Below are 26,794 nucleotides of genomic sequence, written 5' to 3' on the forward strand. Positions count from 1 at the left end.
CAGATCAATCCAAGAGGCAGAATCTCTGAGGCGGCAGAGGTTGACATTCCTAAACCATATTTTGTCGATTTGACCTCCTTGTGTACACACAGATCAAAACCTAACATGCAATGTCCAGCAAGTAAATGTCATGTACAAGCGATACAGGAATTTTGTGATTTTGAAAGTGATACAGTGTGCATAAAAACCTTATGTAAAAATATATTTTTCATAACCTTTCTGAAATCAGCTGTACATTCCCAAATAGTTTTGTGTTGTAAATGGACCAAGGCTGAACAAACCTTTCCAAATTCCTTCCCTACACACTGAAACAGTTCAGTGAGGACACCAGTGGAGAGCCATACAGTTTCAGGAACATTAGTTTATTTCACAGGTCAATAATTAAATCTGTACAAAGACGACTTGAACATCCCACCCTACAGCTTATTTATGCCACTGTACTGCCTTGGGCTTTGGCACCTCATAATTAAGAGTCTCAAACTCCTCTTCTGGCTTTAGCTTGGGGCCTGGGATCATAACAGTCTGTGGAAAAATGACCAGGAATTAGTACGAATGAACCATTGTCAAGAGTAACACAACAGAAATGACAAGCTTACCATTAAATCTGTTTAAAAAAAATTGAACAAGTACAAACTGCTGAAAAAGTTAATGCTGACTAAAACAGAAAAGTGTCAGCATGAAATTTTTCTGCAGTTTGTGTTACAGTAGCTCTTCTGTGGGATTGGACCATATGAGCTAGCCTTCGGCACCCATGACCCTGTCGCTGGTTCACTGGTTGTCCTTCCTTGGAGCACTTTTGGTCGGTACTAAACACTGCATACTGGGAACACCCCACAAGATGTACCATTTTGGAGACACTCATCTCATCTCATTATCTCTAGCCGCTTTATCCTGTTCTACAGGGACGCAGGCAAGCTGGAGCCTATCCCAGCTGACTACGGGTGAAAGGCGGGGTACACCCTGGACAAGTCGCCAGGTCATCACAGGGCTGACACATAGACACAGACAACCATTCACACTCACATTCACACCTACGGTCAATTTAGAGTCACCAGTTAACCTAACCTGCATGTCTTTGGACTGTGGGGGAAACCGGAGCACCCGGAGGAAACCCACGCGGACACGGGGAGAACATGCAAACTCCGCACAGAAAGGCCCTCGCCGGCCACGGGGCTCGAACCCGGACCTTCTTGCTGTGAGGCGACAGCGCTAACCACTACACCACCATGCCGCCTGGAGACACTCAGTCCCAGTCATCTCGCCATCACAATTTGGCCCTTGTCAGAGTCGCTCAGATCCTTACACTTGCCCATTTTTCCTGCTTCCAACACATCAACTTCAAGCACTGATTGTTCTCTTGCTGTCTAATATATCCCACCCCTTAACAGGTGCCATTGTAATGAGATCATCAATCTTATTGACTTCTTCACCTGTCAGTGGTCATAACGTTATGGCTGATCGGTGCATTTCTATTAACGGGGTCTCCATAAACCTCTACTGTGTCTGTATAAAACTTATATACTGCTGCTTTAATAATCCTCCTCAGAAAACAATTCATAGGCCAAAAATGCATTTAATACTTCATAGCTGAAAAAAAAGGAAATCATTTAATCTTACGCTCGCAACTTCAGTCAGTCCAGAGAGAACTATACTCTACTACACTATGCTATGCTACTTATGGTAACAAACCTTAAGGATGGGTCCTTTAGGTGGCGCCCATGCTGGAACAATCTTGCCGTGGAGTCTCCAAAGGCCATATGGGTTGACCAGGTGTCTCTCCATCACCAAGTACTCCAGGACATCCCTGGGCTCGTCTTCATCTCCAAGCATCAAGCGACCAAATCGGTCATAGATTGCCAATGTCTACAAAAAGAGGACTGATAAAGCACTGCCGCAGTCAGTGACACAACATAAATTTTTGTTTATGTTTATAACTCACCTGTCTCGAGTGCATGCGGATCGTTACTTGACCGTACAGATTGCCCTTACTGATCATGTCCGGGCATCTAGCATGGACCAAGCGTGGCGGCTCCAGAGACTCAACAAAGCGCCATCGCAGTGTTTTATACCTATTCCCTCGAACCATCTCCTACAACACAGAGCAAGCTCGTGACCCTCATGACGAACACTTGTGACAAACGGCTTAAAGGTGTGGTTTGGAAACAGTTTGGTATTGAATTTCCATGAACATGAAATGCAATTTTTTGATATAATGAATCACTTTCATCTGCATGTCATGAACAATACAATCATAACTTTTACACAGTGAGGACTGAATACCACAAAAGCAGTTTACATACAGGGTAACACCTTTCCGTGACCAAAGAATGAAGTTTCTCTTTGTTGAACCTGGAAGAGTGGAGAAATAAAACATGACTTTGTATTCAACTCATATTCATAAACATAAACAGTGCTAGATCACAGTAAAAGAATGGGCCAGGGGATAATGACACTGAGGGAAAAAACAAACCCCTTTCAGTGAACACTGGAACTTGTTCAAAACTAGAGGCTGATTGATAAATTGGCATACCGATATCATCAGCTGATATGAGCTAATTGCAAATAAAATCACTACCAGCATTTATAACAGCTGATAATTGACAATTAAAAAAAGAAAAGGAGAGACAGAACATGAATACCCCATGTATAAGTGTTGTCATTGTGTAATTTGTCCACCAGAGGGCACTGTGTGCACATTTGGAACACCACAAATCACAACAATCAGCTGACCCAAGCAGAGCAGCCCTTATTTATTTATTTATTTATTTATTTATGGTTTCATATTTATATGTTCATATGGAAGCCCCACACAACACAAACACACACTTTCATGTTCGTTAGTAGGGGTACTTTATAGTTTCTAACTGGTTCTTTTAAACTTTTTTTTGCATTTTTATACATTTGACCTTTATTTATTAAAACTTTAATATATTTAGTTGTACCTTTGCTCAAAGTACTATTTACAGGGTGTCTACAGGTTTGTCCAAGTTAAATTTAAGACTTTTTAAGACTTTTTCATACCATGTTCCAAAAAAAATTAAGACCAAATCTAAAGTCATGCAAAAACGTACTCTTTTGAAAAAAAAAACTATATAATTTAATGTAACTTATTGTTCTTGTAAACATTCACCAGAAAACACTATTCTAGTAGAAGTACTTCATTTCTTTTCCTTGACAGGCGTTCACACACTCAGAACACAATATAAGGATCGGATCAACTTCTAACTATGTGACAGTCAGAATGCAGTCACAATGTTTGAAACCAATGTAACAGTGTGAAAATGTGAATGAAGTCACACACACAGAATCCAATGCAACAGGTTTTTTTAATTATTATTTTCTCTGCTTGGGGAGTCACATTGCAAGCAGAATTGTTCAATTCCATCTTTGGTCAAACAACAATGCAGAAAACAACAGTTAAACAATGTGAACGCACATACACCTGAAACTTCGGCTCACTCACTTGAAAGGTATGCTCACTTGCACTTCTTAAAACACTTGGAACGATACCCACACACAAACAATACTATTCTCTCACATGCACGCAATAGAATATATTCTCTCTCTCTCTCTCTCTCTCTCTCACACACAATATTCTCTTCCATCTCGCAGATCTATCCTCTTCTCCACGACCGTTAGTGGTGGCAGCGCTGAAGTCGGATATTTGAGGCTGATGCTCGCGGCCTTTAGCAAAAGCAACATGCTTGGAGCTCTTCATACGAGAGTCCACCGCCCTTATCCCCATTGTGCCCGACTTAAAAGTCTTACAGCATGCTACACAGTATGCCTCGTTGGCATCTTTGGGTACAGCTTTCAGCCACCACGAGTATTTTGCATCTTGCAGCCAGTTATCATTAAATTTACATTTACCCATTGTGGCTCGGACTACCCTCCATCAACAGATCAGGCACCGAGTGGTTGTCAGGCACGCGTGTGTCTAGCAACCGGTGGATTCGGAGCCTGCGCGGTATAATTGTGAGCATCAAAAACGATTAAACTTTTTCCCCATCCAAAGTGTACCACATTTTAACGATATGACTGAGTAAAATCTCCATAAATTTAAGATTGAAAATTTAAGACCACGGGGTTTGAAATTTAAGACAATTTAAGACTTTTTAATGGCCTTATTTTAGGAAAATTAAATGTAAGACTTTTTAAGGACCCGCGGCCACCCTGATTTATGACAATAAAAAGCTTATTTCTAAAATACATTGTATCATGTGATCTTGGACTCTTAACTACAGACAGTAAATGTTTGGGAAAACCTTTATGTTATGCGTTTCTGAAAAAATTGACGTATGTCAACCAGAGTGATGAACCGTTACTATTAGAGCTGGGACTTGAGCTCTGCCAAAACTTAGCTAGACACACCAAAAAAGCAACAGGGCAAAGAATTTTGTGAGGGATTAGCAGCAGGCTGCCAGGTCGTTCCGGTGTGTGTAGCTGTCAAGGTTGATTTTAAAAGTAGCTCAGTAAATTACACAGAGAAATGAATACTTAAGTCTGAGTGAAAAATACTGTAGCGAGCGTGCAGCGTGGAAGAAGAGTTTGGAGACAGAAACATGAGTTTCTCAGTTGTCAGCCTCTGCTATTTGCTCTCGATAGCACTGGCTTGACTGCTTTATTTAGCATTCACTAACACTACTGATGAACGCTACAACGGCTGGAAGGTGACTTCACTGCCGCGCTGACTCGCGGTTAAGCTCACGCTGGCCTTCGAGAAAGCCGAGTCTGATAAATTTTTGGTCCCTCCCACTACAAATCAAAATCTGACTGGTTAATTCATCTGTCACTTCCTACATAAACATACACTACCATGGCCTTCTGTCCTGGCAATGAAGTCCTAACCAATGAGTGAGCAGCTCTAAACTCTTCTCTGCTTAGAGACAACAAACAAACAAATCTCATTAGATAAGTCTATTTTAATATTTTCAGGACAGTAACGCTTTCATTTCTGAAGCAAATTTGACAGAAAATGAGGCCAAATTAGAATTCAAAGGGAATAATTATAATCAAATTATGAGAGAAATTAAAGAATGAAAGAAATTAAATAGAACATCTGAAATGCTGATATGTTTGTCCCTTCTCTGATGGTTCCCCTCTGGTCGACCGGTATATCATTATCGGATTTTTAAATCCTCAAATATCAAAATTGGTATTAGTCCTTAAAAATCCTATGTTGGTCGGGCTCAAATCACATGTAGAGACGACCTTCATAATGTATAAAATAGAGATTACTGAGGTACCAACATTGCTAATATGAAAATCTTAGTAAGCAGCAAGGGCGGCTGGTGCATAAGGGCGATTGGGCGATGCACTGCCAAAACTTTAAAAAAAAAAAGTTTTTTTTTCTTTTTTTAAAACAAACTTTCACCAGCGCTGCTCGAGGCCGTTTTAATCTGTCTCTGGGTATCATTGTCCAATCAGGGTGGTCTTGCTTCTAGAGTACCGCCCCTTTTGGGGTGATTTCAGTCATGCTGAAAATCGCCCAAGAGTTCACTGATAGAGTCCCATGTTAATATTTTTTTTTTCTCCTGAATGACACTTCAATGCAATCTCTATGGGTTCCGGGGGGGCTTGCCCTAACGTGCTTACGTCACTGCGAAGCGCGGCAAAGTTGCATTCGATCCGCTCAGTTTCTGAGGTGAGATGGATGTGGAAAGCAATTCAGTGCGGTCCTTAAAAGAAGTTCCATTTAGTCAGCGATCAAATCGAGCTAAATTGGCAACAAAACAAGCTGGACCCCCTCGACCAAATCTAAACATAAAACAAATTTCGACAAGGGGGGGAAATCATATACTCGAGGTTTTACTTCAACATGGTCCCAGCGCAAATCCTGGCGAGCTGGCTGTGGGGACGCCTCAGCGGTTTTCTGCTACCCCTGCTTACTTTTCCACCCTGGAGGTGGCTCCACGGACAACACTGCTTGGACGGTCACTGGAGTTTCGGACATGTATCATTTGTCGGAGAAAATAAAAAAACATGAGTCATCAAAGATTCACATGGGCAGCTGCCTGAAATGTTCGGCTTTTGGGAGAGTGAACATCGCTACACAACCGGATGAGGGCTACAGGCTAGCAGTTCGCCGCCACAACGTTGAGGTGAGCAAGAACAGGCACATATTAAACTGGCTCACCCAATGCGTGAAATTTTGTGGAGTGTTCGAGTTAGCTCTACGAGGCAAAGACGAAACTGAGGGCTCCAGTCACCGTGGTGTTTTTCTGGGTTTGGTTGACTTCGTGACTCACACACACACACACACACACACACACACACACACACACACACACACACACACACACAGTCACAGAATCCGTTCACTTTTGATGTTTTCAATGTGCATTTTTATATTTGCCACACTTTGCTCTGAGAGTTAGCACTTTGGTAATATCCTTGGTAAATACCAGTAATTGCAAGATCTAAAGATCCACTCATCTATTTATTCAACTGCTATTGTTATGTTAGCCAACTATTTACAATGTTTTGTTACAGTAAGTGCACTTTCCTGTTTGTCCTTAAGTTGCACAGTCTGTAAAATTCTTGCTGGTCATGGAGTTTGAAGTACAAAATCTATTTACTTCAGTCCTGTGGACATTTATGGTCCGTGTAGACATAACGAGGGAAAATTGCCCCCCCTGAAAAAAAATTCAGGAGCCGCCACTGGTAAGCAGGGAGGGAAAAAAAAACCCTCTGAATTTTATCACGAAAAAACACCTAGCGTATGTGGGATGGCTCCACAAATGCTAAATATTTATTGATCACCCCCCTGCTTCGTCATTGATCCACAAATTCACAGGTCAAAGTTGATCTCAATAAAGTCAGCAAAAGGGTAAAGTGTCTGCTCCCAAAAAACAAACGTGTCCTTTCCTCTTGAGCAAACTGGCTTTTCAGCTTGGTGAACTGTATTCATATTTGCTCTAACTGCTGCTTTAGCTGAAAAACACTCAACCTTTGAACGAACGTATGAAATTCACATTACATTATTTTGCACTGTATAAACTGTACTACAAACGTGCATTGGTAAACACAGTAAGCATCCCTGTGCCTGCTGTGTTCACACTTCATCGCCCGTTAATACACTTCACTTCATATAGTACATCTTCAACAAAGGGGAGGCAGTGCAGTGGGTCCTCAGGTTCTCGCCATCATACTGCTTCAAACACACATCTCAACATTTACACGAACAACCAGCTCAGATGCTGAGAAGAAGCAGCATTGTGATTGAAGTAACTGTACTGACTACATTTACAAAAAAAAAAAAAGGAGAGAGAAAAACAAAAACAGCTTATATACAGCATCTTGCGAAAGTATTCATCCCCCTTGTTGCTTGTCCTGTTTTGTCGCATTACAAGCTGGAATTAAAATGGATTTTTGGAGGGTTAGCACCATTTGATTTACACAACATGCCTACCGCTTTAAAGGTGCAAATTGTTGTTTTATTGTGACAGAAACAATAATTAAGATGAAAAAACAGAAATCTGGAGTGTGCATAAGTATTCACCCCCTTTCGTATGAAACCCCTAAATAAGAGCTGGTCCAACCAATTCACTCCATAAGTCACCTAATTAGCTGATTAAGCTCCACCTGTGTGCAATCAAAGTGTCACATGATCTGTCACATGATGTCTGTATAAATCAACCTGTCCTGGAAGGACCCTGACTCTGCAACGCTACTAAACAAGCAACATGAAAACCAAGGAGCCTCCAAACAGGTCAGAGACAAAGTTGTGGAGAAGTATAGATCAGGGTTGGGTTATAAAAAAAATATCCCAAACTTTGAATATCCCAGGGAGCACCATTAAATTCATTATAGCGAAATGGAAAGAATATGGAACCACTACAAACCTAACAAGGAGGGCATTAATCAGAGATGCAAGAAAGACACCAAAGATAACACTGAAGGAGCTGCAAAGATCCACAGCGGAGATGGGAGTATCTGTCCATAGGACCACTTTAAGCCGTACACTCCGCAGCGTGTACGTATGGCTTTATGGAAGAGTGGCCAGAAAAAAAAAGTCACTGCTTAAAGAAAGGAAAAAAAAAAAAAACATTTGGAGTTTGCCCAACAGCATGTGGCAGACTCTCCAAACACATGGAAGATTCTCTGGTCAAATGAGAATAAAATTGAACTTTTTGGCCATCATGGGAAATGCCATGTGTGGCGCAAACCTGTCACCCTGAGAACACCATTCCTACAGTGAAGCATGGTGGTGGCAGCATCATGCTGTTGGGATGTTTTTCATCTGCAGGGACAGGAAAGCTGGTCAGGACTGAAGGAAAGATGGATGGCACTAAATACAGGGCAATTCTGGAGGAAAACCTGTTTGAGTCAGCCAGAGGTTTGAGACTGGGATGAAGGTTCACGTTCCAGCAGGACAATGACCCTAAACATACTGCTAAAGCTACACTGGAGTAATTTAAAGGGAAACATTTAAATGTCTTGGAATGGCCTAGTCAAAGCCCAGACCTCAATCCAATTGAGAATCTGTGGCATAACTTGAAGGAGTTGGAGAGGTTTTGCCTTGAGGAATGGGCAAACATCCCAGTGGCTAGATGTGCTAAGCTAATAGAGACATAGCCGTAGAGACTTGCAACTGTAACTGCAGCAAAAGGTGGCTCTATAAAGTATTGACTTTTTTTTCCTCTGGGGGGGGTGAATACCTATGCACACTCCAGATTTCTGGGTTGTTTTTTTTAAATCTTAATTATTGTTTGTATCACAATAAAACAACAATTTTCACCTTTAAAGTTGTAGGCATGTTGTGTAAATCAAATGGTGCTAACCCCCCAACAAACACCAAGGGGGATGAATATTTTTGTAAGACACTGTATGCAAGCAAGGCTCATGACATATAAATCAACAGACTTATGACAAATGGTACATTACTATGTCGAATAAAAACTCATGCTGTCCAGTCTGTTAGAAGCAGTGAAAATAATGGAAAAGGTGTTCCATGTCCCTGAGGAATTTATAGACTTCGAAACATCGTAAGGTGGAGCTAATGAACAGACGTCTGTCTGGCAGACTGGTGGTAGACATTTCTTCAACACAGTGTTCCTACACATTTTCAAATTTAAAATTCCAGACTTTTTCCATACTCAAATTCTCGGGTTTGGAGACTTCAGCGAACAAACAACTACTCATATATTTAAAAGAATTACTTGAAAATCAAACAGGTGCTCACATTATGACATACCACCAAAATGTATACCATATTTAGCTTGGCCTAAAATTTGTATCAGTGCCCTGTTTTTGTCATAAATATATATATATATATATATATATATATATATATATATATATATACACATTACACAAAATACAGGATGCCACTCTGACGCACACGTATCTGATGCACACTTCAAGACATTAAAACACAGGTGTGTGAAGATGTCAAGCACATACAGGATGTCTCATCTCATCTCATCTCATTATCTGTAGCCGCTTTATCCTGTTCTACAGGGTCGCAGGCAAGCTGGAGCCTATCCCAGCTGACTACGGGCGAAAGGCGGGGTACACCCTGGACAAGTCGCCAGGTCATCACAGGGCTGACACATAGACACAGACAACCATTCACACTCACATTCACACCTACGCTCAATTTAGAGTCACCAGTTAACCTAACCTGCATGTCTTTGGACTGTGGGGGAAACCGGAGCACCCGGAGGAAACCCACGCGGACACGGGGAGAACATGCAAACTCCACACAGAAAGGCCCTCGCCGGCCACGGGGCTCGAACCTGGACCTTCTTGCTGTGAGGCGACAGCGCTAACCACTACACCACCGTGCCGCCCCATACAGGATGTCCCGAAAAAAATGTATACACACTTTTAATCACTGTAAAGTACTGTATGTGTTTATTAAAATCCATGTAATTTTCAAAGAGTAATAGAATTTACAGACATTTTATTATTTAGTCACCGCCTGTTCTCAAACTGACATCCATTCTGGTCCAGTCGCTGCTGACAATGCAAATCACATTCAGTTCTCTTGGTATTTTTGGACATTCACTTTCAGTGACTGCTGCAGGTCTCATAGCGTAGACTATAAACATCAGTTAGAGGCAGTGATAAAACAATAAAGTGATGTCTGTAAATTCTATTACACCTTGAAAATGAAATTAATTTTAATAAACACCTACTTCACAATAATTCAAAAAGTGTGTATACATTTTTTCGGGACACCCTGTATGTTGTGCACACACAAGTTTACTGAAGCTTCTAATTTGAAAACAGTCATTATGGCATTTTTTGTATTTACTATTGTGTTTTATGAAGGCCCTGCGTTAGTTCCACTGTAGATCGCATTTTGTCCACATACCAAGAGATGGCAGACGTGGCCGAGACGTGGCCACCCTAACCAGTATGTAATGGCTGCAGTGCCCTTGAGCAAGGCATTTAACCCCACATTGCTCCAGGTTGTAACCATGTTGTACCCTGTAATAACTGTAAGTGGCTTTGGATAAAAGCGACAACTAAATGTAATGTAATTATAATAATAATGTAATAACAGCATTGTTCAGTTTATATGTATGTTTGCATACACAGCCTTCATATTTTTGTTGGCAGTTTTTTTTTGTCTTGGGTCGCTTGTTTTCAGGGTCCATGTGCCTTATTTTTCTAGCAAATTCTGGCAACACTGCCAAATAAGCCATCAGCATTTTTACACTGACTGGAGCTATGATGTGTGTTCACGCGTGTTCAAGAGGCGTTTTGTAGCAGGGGGTTTTCCTGCGTCTTGTCCAAAGTCTTGCAAGAAGCAAGCAGGTTCAGGGGGTGTGGCGGAGCGCATGCCAGTACAACAGAACACCCGTTTCCCTCCCTCCGCATTTCAACACATTTCTTTGGCAAAATTCAACTGAATGTTGGAATGTTGAGCTTCATTTTACTATGTAGCGGCAAAGGTCTGGAAACACAAATATTTCTCCATACCCTAATTTCCATTTTCCATACTTTTCCAGACCTGGAAAATACTAAAATAAAATTCCATACTTTTCCATACTGCATAGGAACCCTGTCAACACTCACAAGGGATTAAACAAACAAAACAAAATAACAAAAAGATGCTTCTTACTGCATTAGAGCCAAATGAGCCTCGATGAAGATTTCCTTTGCTCGCACGGCGAACTCTTTCGAAGAGAACTCTGGGTCGTGCTCCTTTATTTTGCGCATCCTTGGCAAAGAAATTCACACAAACAGGAGAAGTGTTAGATGTTACATGTCTGATCATGATATGGAACAAAACTGAGCAGAAACCTACACAAGATCAACAACCAAAGTAAACTGTCGACCTTTTCTATTAATTCAAGGCTGACGATTTAAAAGGAGTTGGTCTGGTTAAGTAAGTGTTAAATCCCATCTCGTCTGACTCCTCTGCTCGATCTGAGATGAAGAAGCAGAATACAGTAGCACATGTGTAAATGCTGATGTTTCTTACGCCAGCTGTGAGGCAGCACTCTGTCGCAGCTGCTCTGTGCGCTGTTTCAACCCGTCTTTGGACAGAGAGGAGAGACGAGCATCGCCCTCTGGAGGGATGTATGGATCAAAGACTCCGGCTATCACAGTCATGCAAAGCAAAAACACAACACTTAGAAGAAAAAAAAACCCCCAAACGATTCAGAGATATTTGAACAAACAAACCACAGCCAGACAAAACGAGCTGAAGTTAAAATGAGGTCGTATCTGAGATTGTGAGCAACATTAACATGAAAGGAAAATTCCATCTTCAGTGACTTGTATAATCGATATTACAATTTAGAATTAATATGCGATCTTCGATGGCATCTAAAACTCGTCCACCCTGTAATGAAATTCTGACTTTTTTAGTCGAAACACTGATCAGCATGCTGGTCCACTAGTTTTCATCTTCACTAGTTAACGGTTTCTGACATTACTCACAATGCTGTCAGAGTACCCGCTGACACTGGCGCCAGTGGCAATCAGCCTTTGCTTCATCTCTACCTAAAGAAAGTGTAGTCATCGTGCATATCACTATTTATTCCATAAACATTCACTGGATATGAGCGATCGTGCGCTCTGATAGCCTAGTAGTAGAGTAGCCAATCAGCTCATATACCGTGAGTAGAGAAAAACAAAATGGCGGCGCATGTTGCTGAACCAACCAAAGGACGAAATAAAAACTCTACTCAAAAACAAAACCCCAAAAAGCAACAAAGTATGGAATAAAAGTATTTGATACCAAGAACGTATCTTTTCTATTTTTTAAGAATTATTATTACAGCATTTTGCCGGTTTGTTTACATTCTAAGTGGAAATTATTTTGTCAGACGTTTTGTATAAAAGTTTTTATTTACTGAATTTGGAAAAAAAAATAAAATAAAAATGCTCCGTTTCTCAAAATCCAGTGAATTTGGATAAAATAAAACCGTTATTCCACTCAATCTCATCGTACATGGCTTATAGCCAAGTCGGTGCTACGCGCCTCGTCGGCTATCAGCTCATGTACGACTCAATTTCATGGAATAACTTAATTATTATATGGCACAAGCTACTTCCGGTAAAATCGTGCACTCTGCTTGGTTCAAATTTGCAAAAAATAAAAATGCTACATTTCTCAAAATCCAGTGAATGTGGACAGAAAAGAGTTATTCTACTCAATCTCATCATAGACAACTCAGTGCTACATGCCTCGTTGGCTATCAACTCACGTATGACTCTTATTTCATGGAATAACTTAACCAGCCGCCAGTGCAGTTGCCTCATTAATGGGAAAATTGAATGTAGAAATCTCATCTCATCTCATCTCATTATCTCTAGCCGCTTTATCCTTCTACAGGGTCGCAGGCAAGCTGGAGCCTATCCCAGCTGACTACGGGCGAAAGGCGGGGTACACCCTGGACAAGTCGCCAGGTCATCACAGGGCTGACACATAGACACAGACAACCATTCACACTCACATTCACACCTACGGTCAATTTAGAGTCACCAGTTAACCTAACCTGCATGTCTTTGGACTGTGGGGGAAACCGGAGCACCCGGAGGAAACCCACGCGGACACGGGGAGAACATGCAAACTCCACACAGAAAGGCCCTCGCCGGACCCGGGGTTCGAACCCAGGACCTTCTTGCTGTGAGGCGACAGCGCTAACCACTACACCACCGTGACGCCCTGAATGTAGAAATGGTGGCGAGATTTTTTTTTTGTTTTGGGGGGAGGGGTTAACAGTGAAATCTTGATGACTGGTCCTCTTGTGACATCAGTGTGGCACACAACCCCTAATTAATATATATATATATTCATCATCATGGCATCATCTGTCTTGAAAGACAATGGTATCCGCTTCAAGGACAACAAACTTAGTGTTGGCATTTTTTCATGTGGCTAATTAACCCAAGTCTAGCACGACACAGACCATTGCAGTTAGAAAACATGAAGTCCTGGTCTGCTATTTCATCAGCGGCTGATCTGCGCCTATTGTGTCTTCTATGTCGCTTTTCTTGGTAGCGCTCTGCACGAGCCTCCTTGTTCTTTCTCTTCCCCCTCGAGCACCGTCATTTGCCACAAAGCTCTATCAGCATTCAAAAGGGCCCAGTCCACAAACATTAAGCTCTTTGTTGCAAACATCTTTGAACCTGAGCTTAGGGCTTTCCACTGGCCTCTTTCCTTCAGCAAGTTCTCCATAGAGAAATACCTTTGAAATCCTCTCATCGTTCATTCTACTAACATGTCCTAACCAGTGAAGGCATCGCTGGAGGAGCATGGAATGAAGGCTGGTGAGCTTTGCACAGTTCAAGATCTCAATATCAGGTATTTTGTCAGTCCAGTGTATACCAAGAATACGCCTCAAACAGCGCATAAAGAAAGTGTTGAGTCTATTACTAGTTTGCCTTGCATAAATTGGCCAAGTTTCACTACCGTAAAACAAAGTACTTATCTTAAAGAAGAACTGAAGGCAATTTTTTTATTATCAAAATTCTATTCCCTTTTGGGTCTGGTTCCTCTCGAGGTTTCTTCCTCGTGTCGTCTGGGGGAGTTTTTCCTTGCCACCATCGCCACGGGCTTGCTCATTGGGGATAGATTAGGGATAAAATTGGCTCATGTCTTGGGTCATTCAGATTCTATAAAGCTGCTTTGGGACAATGTCTATTGTTAAAAGCGCTATACAAACAAACTTGACTTGACTTGACATGTTTCAAACACTCTGATCTTGGTATTTTGGGTCAATTTAGGATTTTTCCATACTCTCCTCTGAAGTCTGCCCATAGTAGTAGCAGCTTTGCCTATTCTGATATCTAGCTCAGTATCGAGAGACAGAGCATCAGTTACAGTGGAACCTGGATAGGTAAATTTATGCACAGTCTCAAGGGTATGGTCATCAATAGTAATAGTAATCATGGGAGGTTCTTCACGACCCTGTCCCAGAACTTGAGGGGGTTTTTTTTCAAGTTGATGGTGAGTCCAAACTCTTTACATGCAACAGAAAATTTGTTAATGAGAATCTGAAGTTCTGCCTCACTGTGGGCAGCCAGTGCTGCATCATCAGCAAACAGCATTTCATGAATCATGAACTTCTGAACCTTACGCTTGGACCTGAGTCTTGAGAGATCAAAGAGATTACCATCAGTGTGGGTGTGCAAGAATATTCCCTCTTCATCTAATGGAAAAGCAAACTTCAGAAGCACTGAAAAGAAAATTCCAAACAAAGTTGGTGCCAGAACACACCCTTGATCTCAAAAGGACTGGAGGTATCCCCACTGAACTCAACAACACTCTTCATACCAACATGAAATGATTTGATAACTGCAAGCAACTTAGGTGGACAACCAATCTTCCTAAGAAGTTTTATCAAACCATCCCCACTCAAGATCAAATGCCTTGGTGAGGTCGATGAAAGCAAGATATAGAGGTTTCTACTGTTCCCTGCAGCTGTCTGAGGGAGAATAGCTTGTCTATAGTAGACCTTTCTGCTCTGAAGCCACACTGGGATTCAGGATACACACGTTCTGCTATGGACTAAAGTCTTTTCAGGCATATCTTTGCAAAGGCTTTTCCAGTAATACCGAGGAGTGAGATGCCACGATAGTTGTTGCAGTCACGACATTCACCTTTGTTCTTGTAGAGAGTGACAATCTTTGCATTCTTGATATCTTGGGGAATGTATCCTTCCCTCTAACATTTACTCAGGAGATGATGTAACTTCTCCAGCAACACAGGTTTGCCACATTTCAGGATCTCAGCTGAGAAACAGTCTTGACCTGTGGCTTTATTGTTTGCCAAACTATCAATAGCATCAGTCAATTCTTCAAGAGATGGCTCAGTATCCAGCTCTGTCATGATTGGCAAATCTTCAAGCACTTCCAATGCTGCATCAGAGACCACGTTCTCTCTGGAATACAACTCTAGATAGTGTTCAACCCATCGTTCCATCTGCTTTTGACCATCTTTGATAACTTCGCTATCCAAATCCTTGAGAGGAGCTGTCTTCTTCACAGTTGGTCCAATGACTTTCTTGATGCCGTCATACAAGGTTCGAGCATTGAAAAGGCTTCTGAAACAGACAATGTCATCACAAAGCTTCAACCAGTATTGGTCAGCACATCTTCTAGCTGCTCTCTGTACTACACTTCTTGCCTCATGCAGATGTTGAAGGTTCTTCTGTGAGGGATCAGCTTTGTGTTTGAGGTAAGCATTGTGTTTCTCTTCTAAGAGAGCACTGAGGTCTTCAAATGATGCCTCAAACCAGTCTTCATTCTGGTGTTTCTTGCAACCAAATGTGGCAGTTGCAGTGTCGTATATAGTTGTCTTTAATGTGTTCTAGGTCTCTTCAATTGAGTCACTTGTTTGCAAAGAACCAAACTTTGTTTCAACTCTGTCAAGAAATTCAACAACTCTGTCAGGATTCTGACATTGAGAAGTGCTGATCATCTTTCCTGCTGTCTTTGATCGGTGTATTTTCTTTGGGGTAATTTTCAATTTGCTGCAAACAAGTGCATGGTCTGTATCACAGTCTACGCTGTGATATGATCTAGTGTTTTGCACATCACATAAGTCAGATCTTTGAGATAAGACGAAATCTAGTTGATGCCAGTGTCCAGACCTAGGGTGCCTCCAAGAAACCTTGTACATTGGTTGAGATCGAAAGAAGGTGTTTGTAACACAAACCATGCTGCGAACAAGGCTCAAGTGATCACTGCCCATTTTCATTCATGTTACCAATGCCAAAGGGCCCAAGACAAGTAGGCCAAGTGTCATAATCATTACCAACCCTAGCATTGAAGTCCCACGGCTCGAAATTCGCGGCGGTCCGGTCGCCCGAGGCCACTTAATTTGTCATTTGGCAGGTAATTCCTGTCACTAGCCAGCCCAGCTGGCTAGTTGAAAATAAAAAAATATATATATGAAGCGAAGATTCAGACACACCGTCAACTAAAGCTGCCACATATTAAGCGCGTGCCGTGTCTGTGTTCATCGATGTGTTTATCGGCAGGACGGAAAATACCGAAGAATTCCGAATCATATCGTGTACGAGTCAGGCTGTCGGTTTTTTCACTACCGCGCATGCATATAACGCATCTCGTTGAATATCGCGGTAATCACGTTAGCAAATTCAATAGATGTGGCCACATTATCGCCCATTTAAACATGTGTTTTTGTTGTTGTTTACATCTACCAAAGCTATGTTGCGATGTGGAATTTTCTGAAAGGTGTACAGAAACTGCTAGAGACAGGGACAAAGCGACCTCGGTCTGAAGAGGAGAAAAAGGCAGCCGATAAAGTGTACGAGAAGGAGAAACGACAATGGGACTTATAAGCAAACATGGGAGCAGGGTAGGCCTTGGCTGCGGTACAATTTTTATGGAATAATTTATTTTTTTCAAGTTGATTCCTAGTCAATATGAAGCTCCTAATGCTTTCTCTCTCATAAATGGTTAAATACAGAAAGCATGTTGGACATATTTTGGGTGCTAGAGTCATGATAGTAAGTAGATTTGTTTTCAATACTCATACACCAAGTTGCCAAGTTTTCCAATATATTATTATTTGTTGATATTATATTATGGTGCTCTGTGTTGTTCTCATTTATGTATTTAACAACAGGATCAAAATACTCGGGTCTTGAAATAAATGCACATTAGTCATGAACAATGGTAACTACTCTCTTTTGTGTTATTTTTGACAGAAGTAAAATTCATACATGAACAAATTTTAGCTAGTTGATTTTCTGTTTGGCGAGTTACTTTGGAAGGTAACTAGTCTGGCTGGCTGGTGAAAAAAATATATGAATTTCTAGGCCTGAGTCACCTGCCACATATAACTTTTCATTGCTAGAAATTCCAGCGGTGTCTCCCATAACCCGGTACGGAAAGTATGAACCGGAACGGGACGGTACATTACAATAACGTTACGTTTTCCAAATATTCAGGGGTTTCATACTTAACATCTTGTACTCACACATATCACTGTCATGTATTCTTTGATTATCTAGTGCTATTAATATATCCCGTCACACTGTATTAACGTTATATTCATGATATTTTCAATCGAAATTGATCTAAAAGCCCAGAACTCCAATTACGGAATATACCTCGGCGTGACGTCACAAAGAAATCCCGTGTGGTGGAACAAGCGCCATCTCAAGTAAAATGTGGTTTCACACTGATTGTGAAAACATGGGTCATAAAACAGAAGCAGAATCAAAAAAAAGATAAGAACTTGAAATGTATACAATGTCAGCTGAAGAAACGAAAAGGTAGAGGTAGGGGAAGGCAAGAAATTGTAAAATAGATAAATAAATAGTAGTTAAGTTATATGTTTTGACAATAAAACAACAAACAATACATTTTGTTTTTCTTCTAACTTTATTTATCATACATGACGGGACCATCTATAAAGGCGGGATGACTAATGTAAGTACCGATTAATAAAATGGTGGACGTGACGGCTGTCTCTGTGAAACTGGAACAAAAAAGGTAAGATTATACATTATGTAAATAAAGGCCACAAAAATGGTATTGCGGGACGGAACACTTGTTATACATGGGATGGAACAGCATATAAAAACCCGGAAGACAAATATAAGAAAATACGTGACACCACATTAAAATATGTGACGGTATTGTTCCATCCCGTTCTGTTCCATACCGGGTTATGGGAGATGCGATTCCAGCTAACACAGCATGCAATTCACCATAGAACTGATCTTTCAAGGACTGCTCAGATGACAGGGTGGGAGCATAAACATTCACAGTGGTGATGGGACCATTAAAGGTATCAAGAACTAGGATAGAGATACGGTCATTCCGGTGAGGTTCTGTATTCTATTCAACAAGGAGTTCTGAATGGCAAATCCTGTGCCATGTTGTCTCGGTTCATCCTTACTTTTCCATTCCAGAAGAAAGTATAGTTCTTTTCACATAGCAAGCCTTGATCTGAGAGATGTGTTTCTTGAAGACCAGCAATATCAATGTTCAACTTTGAGAGTTCCTCATCAGTGACTGCTGTCTTTCTGACATCATCAACTTGTGTGAGGTCATTAGTGTTACCGGGGCACATGGTCCTCACATTCCATGTGGCCAGTCTGAAAGTGAATTTTTGTTTGTCTGGTGCGTGTCTTATGGTCCACTTGTCAGGCGAAACCTTTAGCCCCAGGCACCCACTGTGGCAGGCAGCACCTTGTTGGCCAGAGGCTGCCCAGCTAGAACAGGCGGTAGCTGACCAGTGAGGTAAGAGTACCTCTCCCATCGTCAGAGATGACCCGTGGCATCCATGTTTTACGCCAATCAAACTTGGACTTATAACCCAACTGCCATCTCCCGTGTTGTGCCCTCATGCTTGCACACGAGGCTAGAGTGTCCTCTCCAGGACACTCTGGGGGGGTGGGGAGAGTAACAGTGAAATCTTTATGACTGGTCCTCTTGTGACATCAGTGTGGCACACAATCACTATACAGTTAGGTCCATATATATTTGGACACTGACACAAATTTTGTTTTTTTATCTGTTTACTGAAACATTCAAGTTATAATTATATAAATAATGAACATGGACAAAGTCCAGACTTTCAGCTTTCATTTGAGGGTATCCACATTAAAATTGGATGAAGGGTTTAGGAGTTTCAGCTCCTTAACATGTGCCACCCTGTTTTTAAAGGGACCAAAAGTAATTGGACAATTGACTCAAAGGCTATTTCATGGGCAGGTGTGGGCAATTCCTTCGTTATGTCATTCTCAATTAAGCAGATAAAAGGCCTGGAGTTGATTTGAGGTGTGGTGCTTGCATTTGGAAGATTTTGCTGTGAAGAAAACATGCGGTCAAAGGAGCTCTCCATGCAGGTGAAACAAGCCATCCTTAAGCTGCGAAAACAGAAAAAACCCATCCGAGAAATTGCTACAATATTAGGAGTGGCAAAATCTACAGTTTGGTACATCCTGAGAAAGAAAGAAAGCACTGGTGAACTCATCAATGCAAAAAGACCTGGAAGCCCACAGAAGACAACAGTGGTGGATGATCGCAGAATGAAGAGAAACCCCTTCACAACAGCCAACCAAGTGAACAACACTCTCCAGGAGGTAGGCGTATCAATATCCAAATCTACTATAAAGAGAAGACTGCATGAAAGTAAATACAGAGGGTTCACTGCACGGTGCAAGCCACTCATAAGCCTCAAGAATAAAAAGGCTAGATTGGACTTTGCTAAAAAACATCTAAAAAAGCCAGCACAGTTCTGGAAGAACATTCTTTGGACAGATGAAACCAAGATCAACCTCTACCAGAATGATGGAAAGAAAAAAAGTATGGCGAAGGCGTGGTACAGCTCATGATCCAAAGCATACCACATCATCTGTAAAACACGGCGGAGGCAGTGTGATGGCTTGGGCATGCATGGCTGCTAGTGGCACTGGGTCACTAGTGTTTATTGATGATGTGACACAGGACAGAAGCAGCCGGATGAATTCTGAGGTATTCCGAGACATACTGTGTGCTCAAATCCAGCCAAACTGATTGGTCGGCGTTTCATAATACAGATGGACAATGACCCAAAACATAAAGCCAAAGCAACCCAGGAGTTTATTAAAGCAAAGAAGTGGAATATTCTTGAATGGCCAAGTCAGTCACCTGATCTCAACCCAATTGAGCATGCATTTCACTTGTTAAAGACTAAACTTCAGACAGAAAGGCCCACAAACAAACAGCAACTGAAAACCGCTGCAGTAAAGGCCTGGCAGAGCATTAAAAAGGAGGAAACACAGCGTCTGGTGATGTCCATGAGTTCAAGACTTCAGGCAGTCATTGCCAACAAAGGGTTTTCAACCAAGTATTAGAAATGAACATTTTATTTACAGTTATTTAATTTGTCCAATTACTTTTGAGCCCCTGAAATGAAGGGATTGTGTTTAAAAAATGCTTTAGTTCCTCACATTTTTATGCAATCATTTTGTTCAACCCACTGAATTAAAGCTGAAAGTCTGAACTTCAACTGCATCTGAATTGTTTTGTTCAAAATTCATTGTGGTAATGTACAGAACCAAAATTAGAAAAATGTTGTCTCTGTCCAAATATTTATGGACCTAACTGTAAATTCACAGAAATAACAAAAACAGCCCCAGCATCGTTAAACTCTTCATAATTACTCACTCAATGTGTTTCAGGGTGGAATTTTCCCTTCATGTTCAGCAGAGAATAACACTGAATCTCTCTGCCTAAATGTGAAGCATGTATTGATCAGACTGAACATGTTTAAGTGTCAAAAAAGTATTAATTGCATATTTAATACATACATCAGTGATCCAACAACCAAAACAGCATCCATATTATCAAGATGTTTGGTCTGTCCATGGGTTGGACGCTTTGCAAAAAACTATGTATGTCTAATATTAAAAGTATGTGCTGAAAAACAACAGATACCCGTGCAGGAGATGTTGATGGGTCTCTCCATGTACTCCTGTCTGATGACCACTCCTGCAGCGCGCGCCTTCGCCTCCTGCTCAGAGTGTGACTTTTCCTTCAACCCCACAGCTGGAGGGATGAAGTAGCGCTTCTTGGTGCGAACGGGAATCAGTGCAGCCTGGGGCCATTGCACATCCAGGAAAAGCCCAACACACTGCATACAGACAGATACATCACGCCATGAGTCATCTACATCATTATACGGCATCAATGCTGTGGCACACCTCTCCCTCCATGATGCCGTGTGTCCGTCATGAACTTGTGTACGTGTTGCTACCAAACAGTCCATGCCCAAGTTTCATCTTTAGTGGATAATCTTACCTGGATATTCTACACCTGAGACTTGCTGCTGTATCTTTATGACACAAAGACTATCATGGTCATATTGTGCATCCTTTCAAACATGATTACTTCCAAAAGTAGAATAGTAATGATTTATAATTCCACCCGGTGTTGTCGTTAGGCCCCATCACTCGGGGCTATACCCCTGGGTATTTTGAGCCTAGCCCTGGGTATTTTCACCCTCAAAAAAAAGTAAGAGGTTAATAGAAAACTACTGACTGAAACAGATCTGAAATTGACTTGCAGCATCCTAAGACGGAGGGGGGACGGGGGACATAATTGAGCGCGGCACAGTGCACACTGAAGATTTTGGTAACCGCCAACAGGAGATGGTCATTCAGAAATGGTTGGAAGACGACTTCAAAAACAAACAATCCACTATTGTTGGATTTTTCTAGATGAAAACGCACGGTAAGTCATCGACTGTGGGTGTTTATACTGTACAGAATGTATCAACAGCGTAACCTCTCGAATTAGGTTGATACACAAAAAACGCTCCGTGTAGTTGGCTATGTTGAGTTTACAGTGAGGGTGTGTATGATTAGTGTACCAGGCGAGCTCAGGAGGTCGAGTGGTTTAATGGATATCTACAGTCGTGGTCTATTTGCCCCGACTAAGTTTATTGAACAGGTCAACAACAATTTGTGTTCATGTAGACACCAATAGTTGCCCTAACATAATTTAATCATATGTTTTAATGCTACATGTAGCCTACACAGAACCAGCCAGCTGACCATCCCATAGCCAGCCTTTGGCAGATGAGTCACATATAGGGATAAAATAGTGTTTGTTTTCCCTGCTTGTGCCAGGGAAGGGGAACTCTGGAGCACATCCTCAGCAGCTGTCCTAAAGCACTTGGAGATGGTCGCTATCGCTGGCGCCACGACCAGGTGCTGAAGGCAGTTGCTGAGTCCATCCACTCTGCCATTGTCCACAGCAAGCGCTTGCAACCACTGAGGTATGGAATAACATTCGTAAGAGCGGGGGAACAACCTCCTCCCCAACCAAAGGCCCAAACAAGACTTCTGGGAACAGCGAAGGACTGGCAGCTAAGGGTGGACCTAGGAAAACAGCTAAAGTTCCCTGAAAACATCACGGAAACCAGCCTGAGACCAGACATCGTCCTACACTCAGAGTCTTCCAAGCAGGTCATCATGTTGGAGCTGACAGTGCCTTGGGAGGAGAGAATGGAGGAAGCCAGTGGGAGAAAGAGGGAGAAGTACGCCGAGCTGGTGGAGGACTGCCGCAATAGGGGGTGGCATGCAAGATGCTTGCCCATTGAGGTCAGGGGAAGGGGCTTTGCAGGGAAGGGGCTTTGCAGGGAAGTCACTCTGCAGGGCCTACAGTCTCCTAGGCATCACAGGGGCACGCAAGAGGAGAGCCATCTGCTCAGCTTCAGAGGCCGCTGAGAAAGCATCGCGATGGCTGTGGATACAGAGGGACAAGGCATGGATGAGCGCTTCTTGGACACAGGCCGGGAACCGATCACTCCCGGTCGGGTCGCCTGGGTGAGGGGGTCTGAAGTTGAAAGACCTGAAACCCCCCGTGACCCCAGGTACTATCACTGATGATGTGTCCAAGATTCCGCATCACAAGATGTATCTAACAACTGTTTGTTTTTTCCCACGTAATATTCATGTCAAAATTAATTTGTGTTGTCCAGACACTACAAGGGGTGGCACAATGGTGTAGTGGTTAGCACTGTTGCCTTACAGCAAAAAGGTCCTGGGTTCGAGCCCAGCGGCCAGCGAGGGCCTTTCTGTGTGGAGTTTACATGTTCTCCCCGTGTCTGTGTGGGTTTCCTCCGGGTGCTCCGGTTTCCCCTGCAGTCCAAAGACATGCAGATTAGGTTAATTGGTGGCTCTAAATTGACCGTAGGTGTGAATGTGAATGGTTGTGTCAGCCCTGCGATAACCTGGTGACTTGTCCAGGGTGTACCTCGCCTCTCGCCCATAGTCAGCTGCGATAGGCTCCAGCTTGCTTGCGACCATGTAGAACAGGAGCTACAGATAATGGATGGATAGACAGACACTACAAATGAGCTGCTGCAGTCAACTGAGCCTGGATGCACTGGAGAAAATTGTATTTGCGTGCGTGCATGCGAGAAACCTGGGAGACATATTTCTATGATCATAGTCTTGTGAGATGGGATGTGATCTGGGATGTGATCTGGAATTTTGAATGTTGTAATATAATAATGTAGCTTAGAATGTGTGTCTTTGTGGTCCTAAAGGAGAGAGATGCGAGTGAGAAATGATATATTTTTATTAAACTAATGATAAATTTTACAAGTGATATTTAAGTCAATTGACACGTGTTGATGATAATTTAATAATAAGGAAACAAACTGAAGCGAAGTACAACCCCAATTCCAAAAAAGTTGGGACGCTGTGTAAAGTGTAAATAAAAACAGAATGCGATAACTTGCAAATCATGGAAACCCGATATTTCATTGAAAATAGTACAAAGACAACATATCAAATGTTGAAACTGAGAAATCTTATTGGTTTTTGAAAAATATATGCTCATTTTGAATTTGATGTCAGCAACACGTTTCAGAAAAGTTGGGACAGGGGCAAGAAAAGACTGAAAAAGTTGTGTAATGCTTAAAAAAACTAATTTGTTTAATTAGCAACAGGTCAGTAAGATGATTGGGTATAAAAAAAGAGCATCCCAGAGAGGCGGAGTCTCTCAGAAGTAAAGATGGGGAGGGGTTCACCGCGCTGTGAAAGACTGTGTGGGCAAACAGTGCAACAGTTTAAGAATAACGTTCCTCAATGTAAAACTGTAAAGAATTTGTGGATCACATCATCTATGGTCCATAATATCATTAAAAGATTCAGAGAATCTGGAGAAATCTCTGTATGCAAGAGACAAGGCTGAAAACCGACATTAGATGCCTGTGATCTTCAGGCCCTCAGGAGACACTGCATTAAAAGCAGACACGTGTCTGTAGTGGAAATCACTGTACGGGCTCAGGAACACTTCAGAAAACCATCGTCTGTGAAAACAGTTCATTACTGCAGCCACAAATGCAAGTTAAAACCAGATATAAACAATATCCAGAAACACCACCACCTTCTCTGGGCTCGAGCTCTTTTACAATGGACTGAGGCGAAGTGGAAAACTGTCCCGAGGTCTGACGAATCGAAAGTAGAAATTCTTTCTAGAAATCATGGACCCCACATCCTCCAGGCTAAAGAGGAGAGGGTCCATCCGGCTTGTTATCAGTGCACAGTTCAAAAGCCAGCATCTGTGATGGTATGAGGGGGCATTAGTGCACATGACATGGAGAGCTTGTACATCTGGGAAGGCATCATTAATGCTGAATGATATAAACACGCCTCACAGCAATATGCTGCCATCCAGACAAAATCTTTTTCAGGGAAGACCTTCCTTTTTTCAGCAAGACAATGCCAAACCACTTTCTGCACATATTAAAACTGTATGGCTCCGCGGTAAAAGAGTCCAAGTGCTAAACTGGCCTGCCTGCAGTCCAGACCTGTCTCCTATTTAAAACATTTGGTGCATTATGAAGCATAAAATATGACAAAGGAGATCCCGAACTGTTGAGCAACTAAAATTGTATATCAGGCAAGAATGGGGCAACATTTCTCTTTCAAAACTACAGCAATCTGTCTCGTCATTTCCCAAACGTTTACAGAATGTTGTTAAAAACAGAGGTGATGCGACACAGTAGTAAACACACCCCTGTCGCAACTTTTCTGAAACGTGTTGCTGACATCAAATTCAAAATGAGCATATATTTTTCAAAAAAGCAATAAAATTTCTCAGTTTCAACATTTGATATGGTGTCTTTGTACTACTTTCAATGAAATATAACGTTTCCATGATTTGCAAATTGTTGCATTCTGTTTTTATTTACAGTTTACAGAGCGTCCCAACTTTTTTGGAAGTAGGGTTGTACACACATTTAAAAAGAGCAGCAGTGCAAAAATCAGTAATAAAGATGTCATAACCTTTGAATGTGTATGGGTGATATTATTATCTTGTAAAGTTAGATATAACCTCACCAATCTCCCTGAAAAAAATACAAGCCCAGAGGAAACTGGACTTAGCCCCTGGTCCCACCAGAAGATGGGTTCCCTTTTGAGTTTGATGCCTCTCAAAGTTTCCTTTTGCTGTCACTAGGGACCTTAAATAAAATCTACATCTGGATTTGTGTAAAGCTGCTTGGTGATCATATCTATTGTGCATCATGGCTACTACATTAACACTAAATATCAGCCCATTCCGTTTTTGGAGATGATGAAAACTGAGGAGGACAGAAATGCTCTTCTCAACCTGTTCCTAATTTTCTGCTGTCCATCAGAAAGTCAAACCGTATCCTACAAATTAAACAGTGGTACATTTAAAACTATTCATCAATACGACATAATTTCATACCTTTAAATTACTGCATGTGCTCTGATGAAGGAAGTTTAACGTCCTGCAAATGGAGGCCGCCATTTTCTCCTCCTCTTCTTCTTTCTCTATGCCTTTTCTTTGTATTATTAAGTAGAATGCAGCGCCACCTAGTGGCAGGGAGAATACAGCTATCAGAAAAGCCCTGAAATAATGATTAATGGGTGGTTGACATGACATGGCCTTTTTTTGGTCCAATATGTCAAAGATAAGTAAATTATAGAAAAATATGTGGGCGGCACGGTGGTGTAGTGGTTAGCGCTGTCGACTCACAGCAAGAAGGTCCGGGTTCGAGCCCCGTGGCCGGCGAGGGCCTTTCTGTGTGGAGTTTGCATGTTCTCCCCGTGTCTGCGTGGGTTTCCTCCGGGTGCTCCGGTTTCCCCCACAGTCCAAAGACATGCAGGTTAGGTTAACTGGTGGCTCTAAATTGACCGTAGGTGTGAATGTGAGTGTGAATGGTTGTCTGTGTCTATGTGTCAGCCATGTGATGACCTGGCGACTTGTCCAGGGTGTACCCCGCCTTTCGCCCGTAGTCAGCTGGGATAGGCTCCAGCTCGCCTGCGACCCTGTAGAACAGGATAAAGCGGCTAGAGATAATGAGATGAGATAAATATGTCAAAAACTGTGGTGATATTGTTCAGAAAGTGCTGTTTTATATGAACATACAGAGCATTCATGTGATTAATTTTCCATTTTTTTCACAATTTTCAACCAAACCAGAAAAAACTCATATGGCGTGACTGTCCCAAGCACATTTCACAAAGTTTGATTTTGAATAAAAACAAAAAAATGAATTCATTTTCTGTTTATTCAATCATATATTGAGAACCCAGATGTCTACTTGTGAGACTACTTGGCTAAAAGTTCAGACATAATATTTTGAAGCCACCCTTAACTAAAACATTTTGTCCCAAAAATGGATATCATATGGTGTGCCGCCGTATTCCTTTTTTTAAACGGGCAATTGTTTGGAGACCTTTGGGGAGTGGGGGTTCTCCTTCTTTCAGGAGGAAGAACAACACCTCAGAAGGACATTGAAAGTTAGAAGGTGAGTTATCTCTCCATGTTTTCAAAAAAATCAAGTATATCCGGCACTCCTGCTTCAGTTCCCTTTTGCACT

At 41.8% G+C, this 26,794-nt stretch overlaps 1 protein-coding gene across 1 annotated transcript; it reads right to left on the reverse strand.

The window, feature by feature from the left end:
* Positions 1–343: 343 nt before the first annotated feature.
* mrpl45 (mitochondrial ribosomal protein L45) lies at positions 344–25,739 on the reverse strand. The gene is made up of 8 exons (XM_060940601.1): positions 25,657–25,739; positions 20,866–21,061; positions 11,438–11,555; positions 11,075–11,173; positions 2,301–2,349; positions 1,940–2,089; positions 1,690–1,863; positions 344–522 (listed from the first exon to the last, which is right to left on the reverse strand). Exons 1-8 carry the CDS (start codon positions 25,717–25,719, stop codon positions 424–426), a joined length of 948 nt encoding a protein of 315 aa, XP_060796584.1. The 5' UTR covers positions 25,720–25,739; the 3' UTR covers positions 344–423.
* Positions 25,740–26,794: the final 1,055 nt, after the last annotated feature.

This window comes from Neoarius graeffei, chromosome 15 (genome assembly GCF_027579695.1).
Source record: "Neoarius graeffei isolate fNeoGra1 chromosome 15, fNeoGra1.pri, whole genome shotgun sequence".
Lineage (NCBI taxonomy): Eukaryota > Metazoa > Chordata > Actinopteri > Siluriformes > Ariidae > Neoarius > Neoarius graeffei.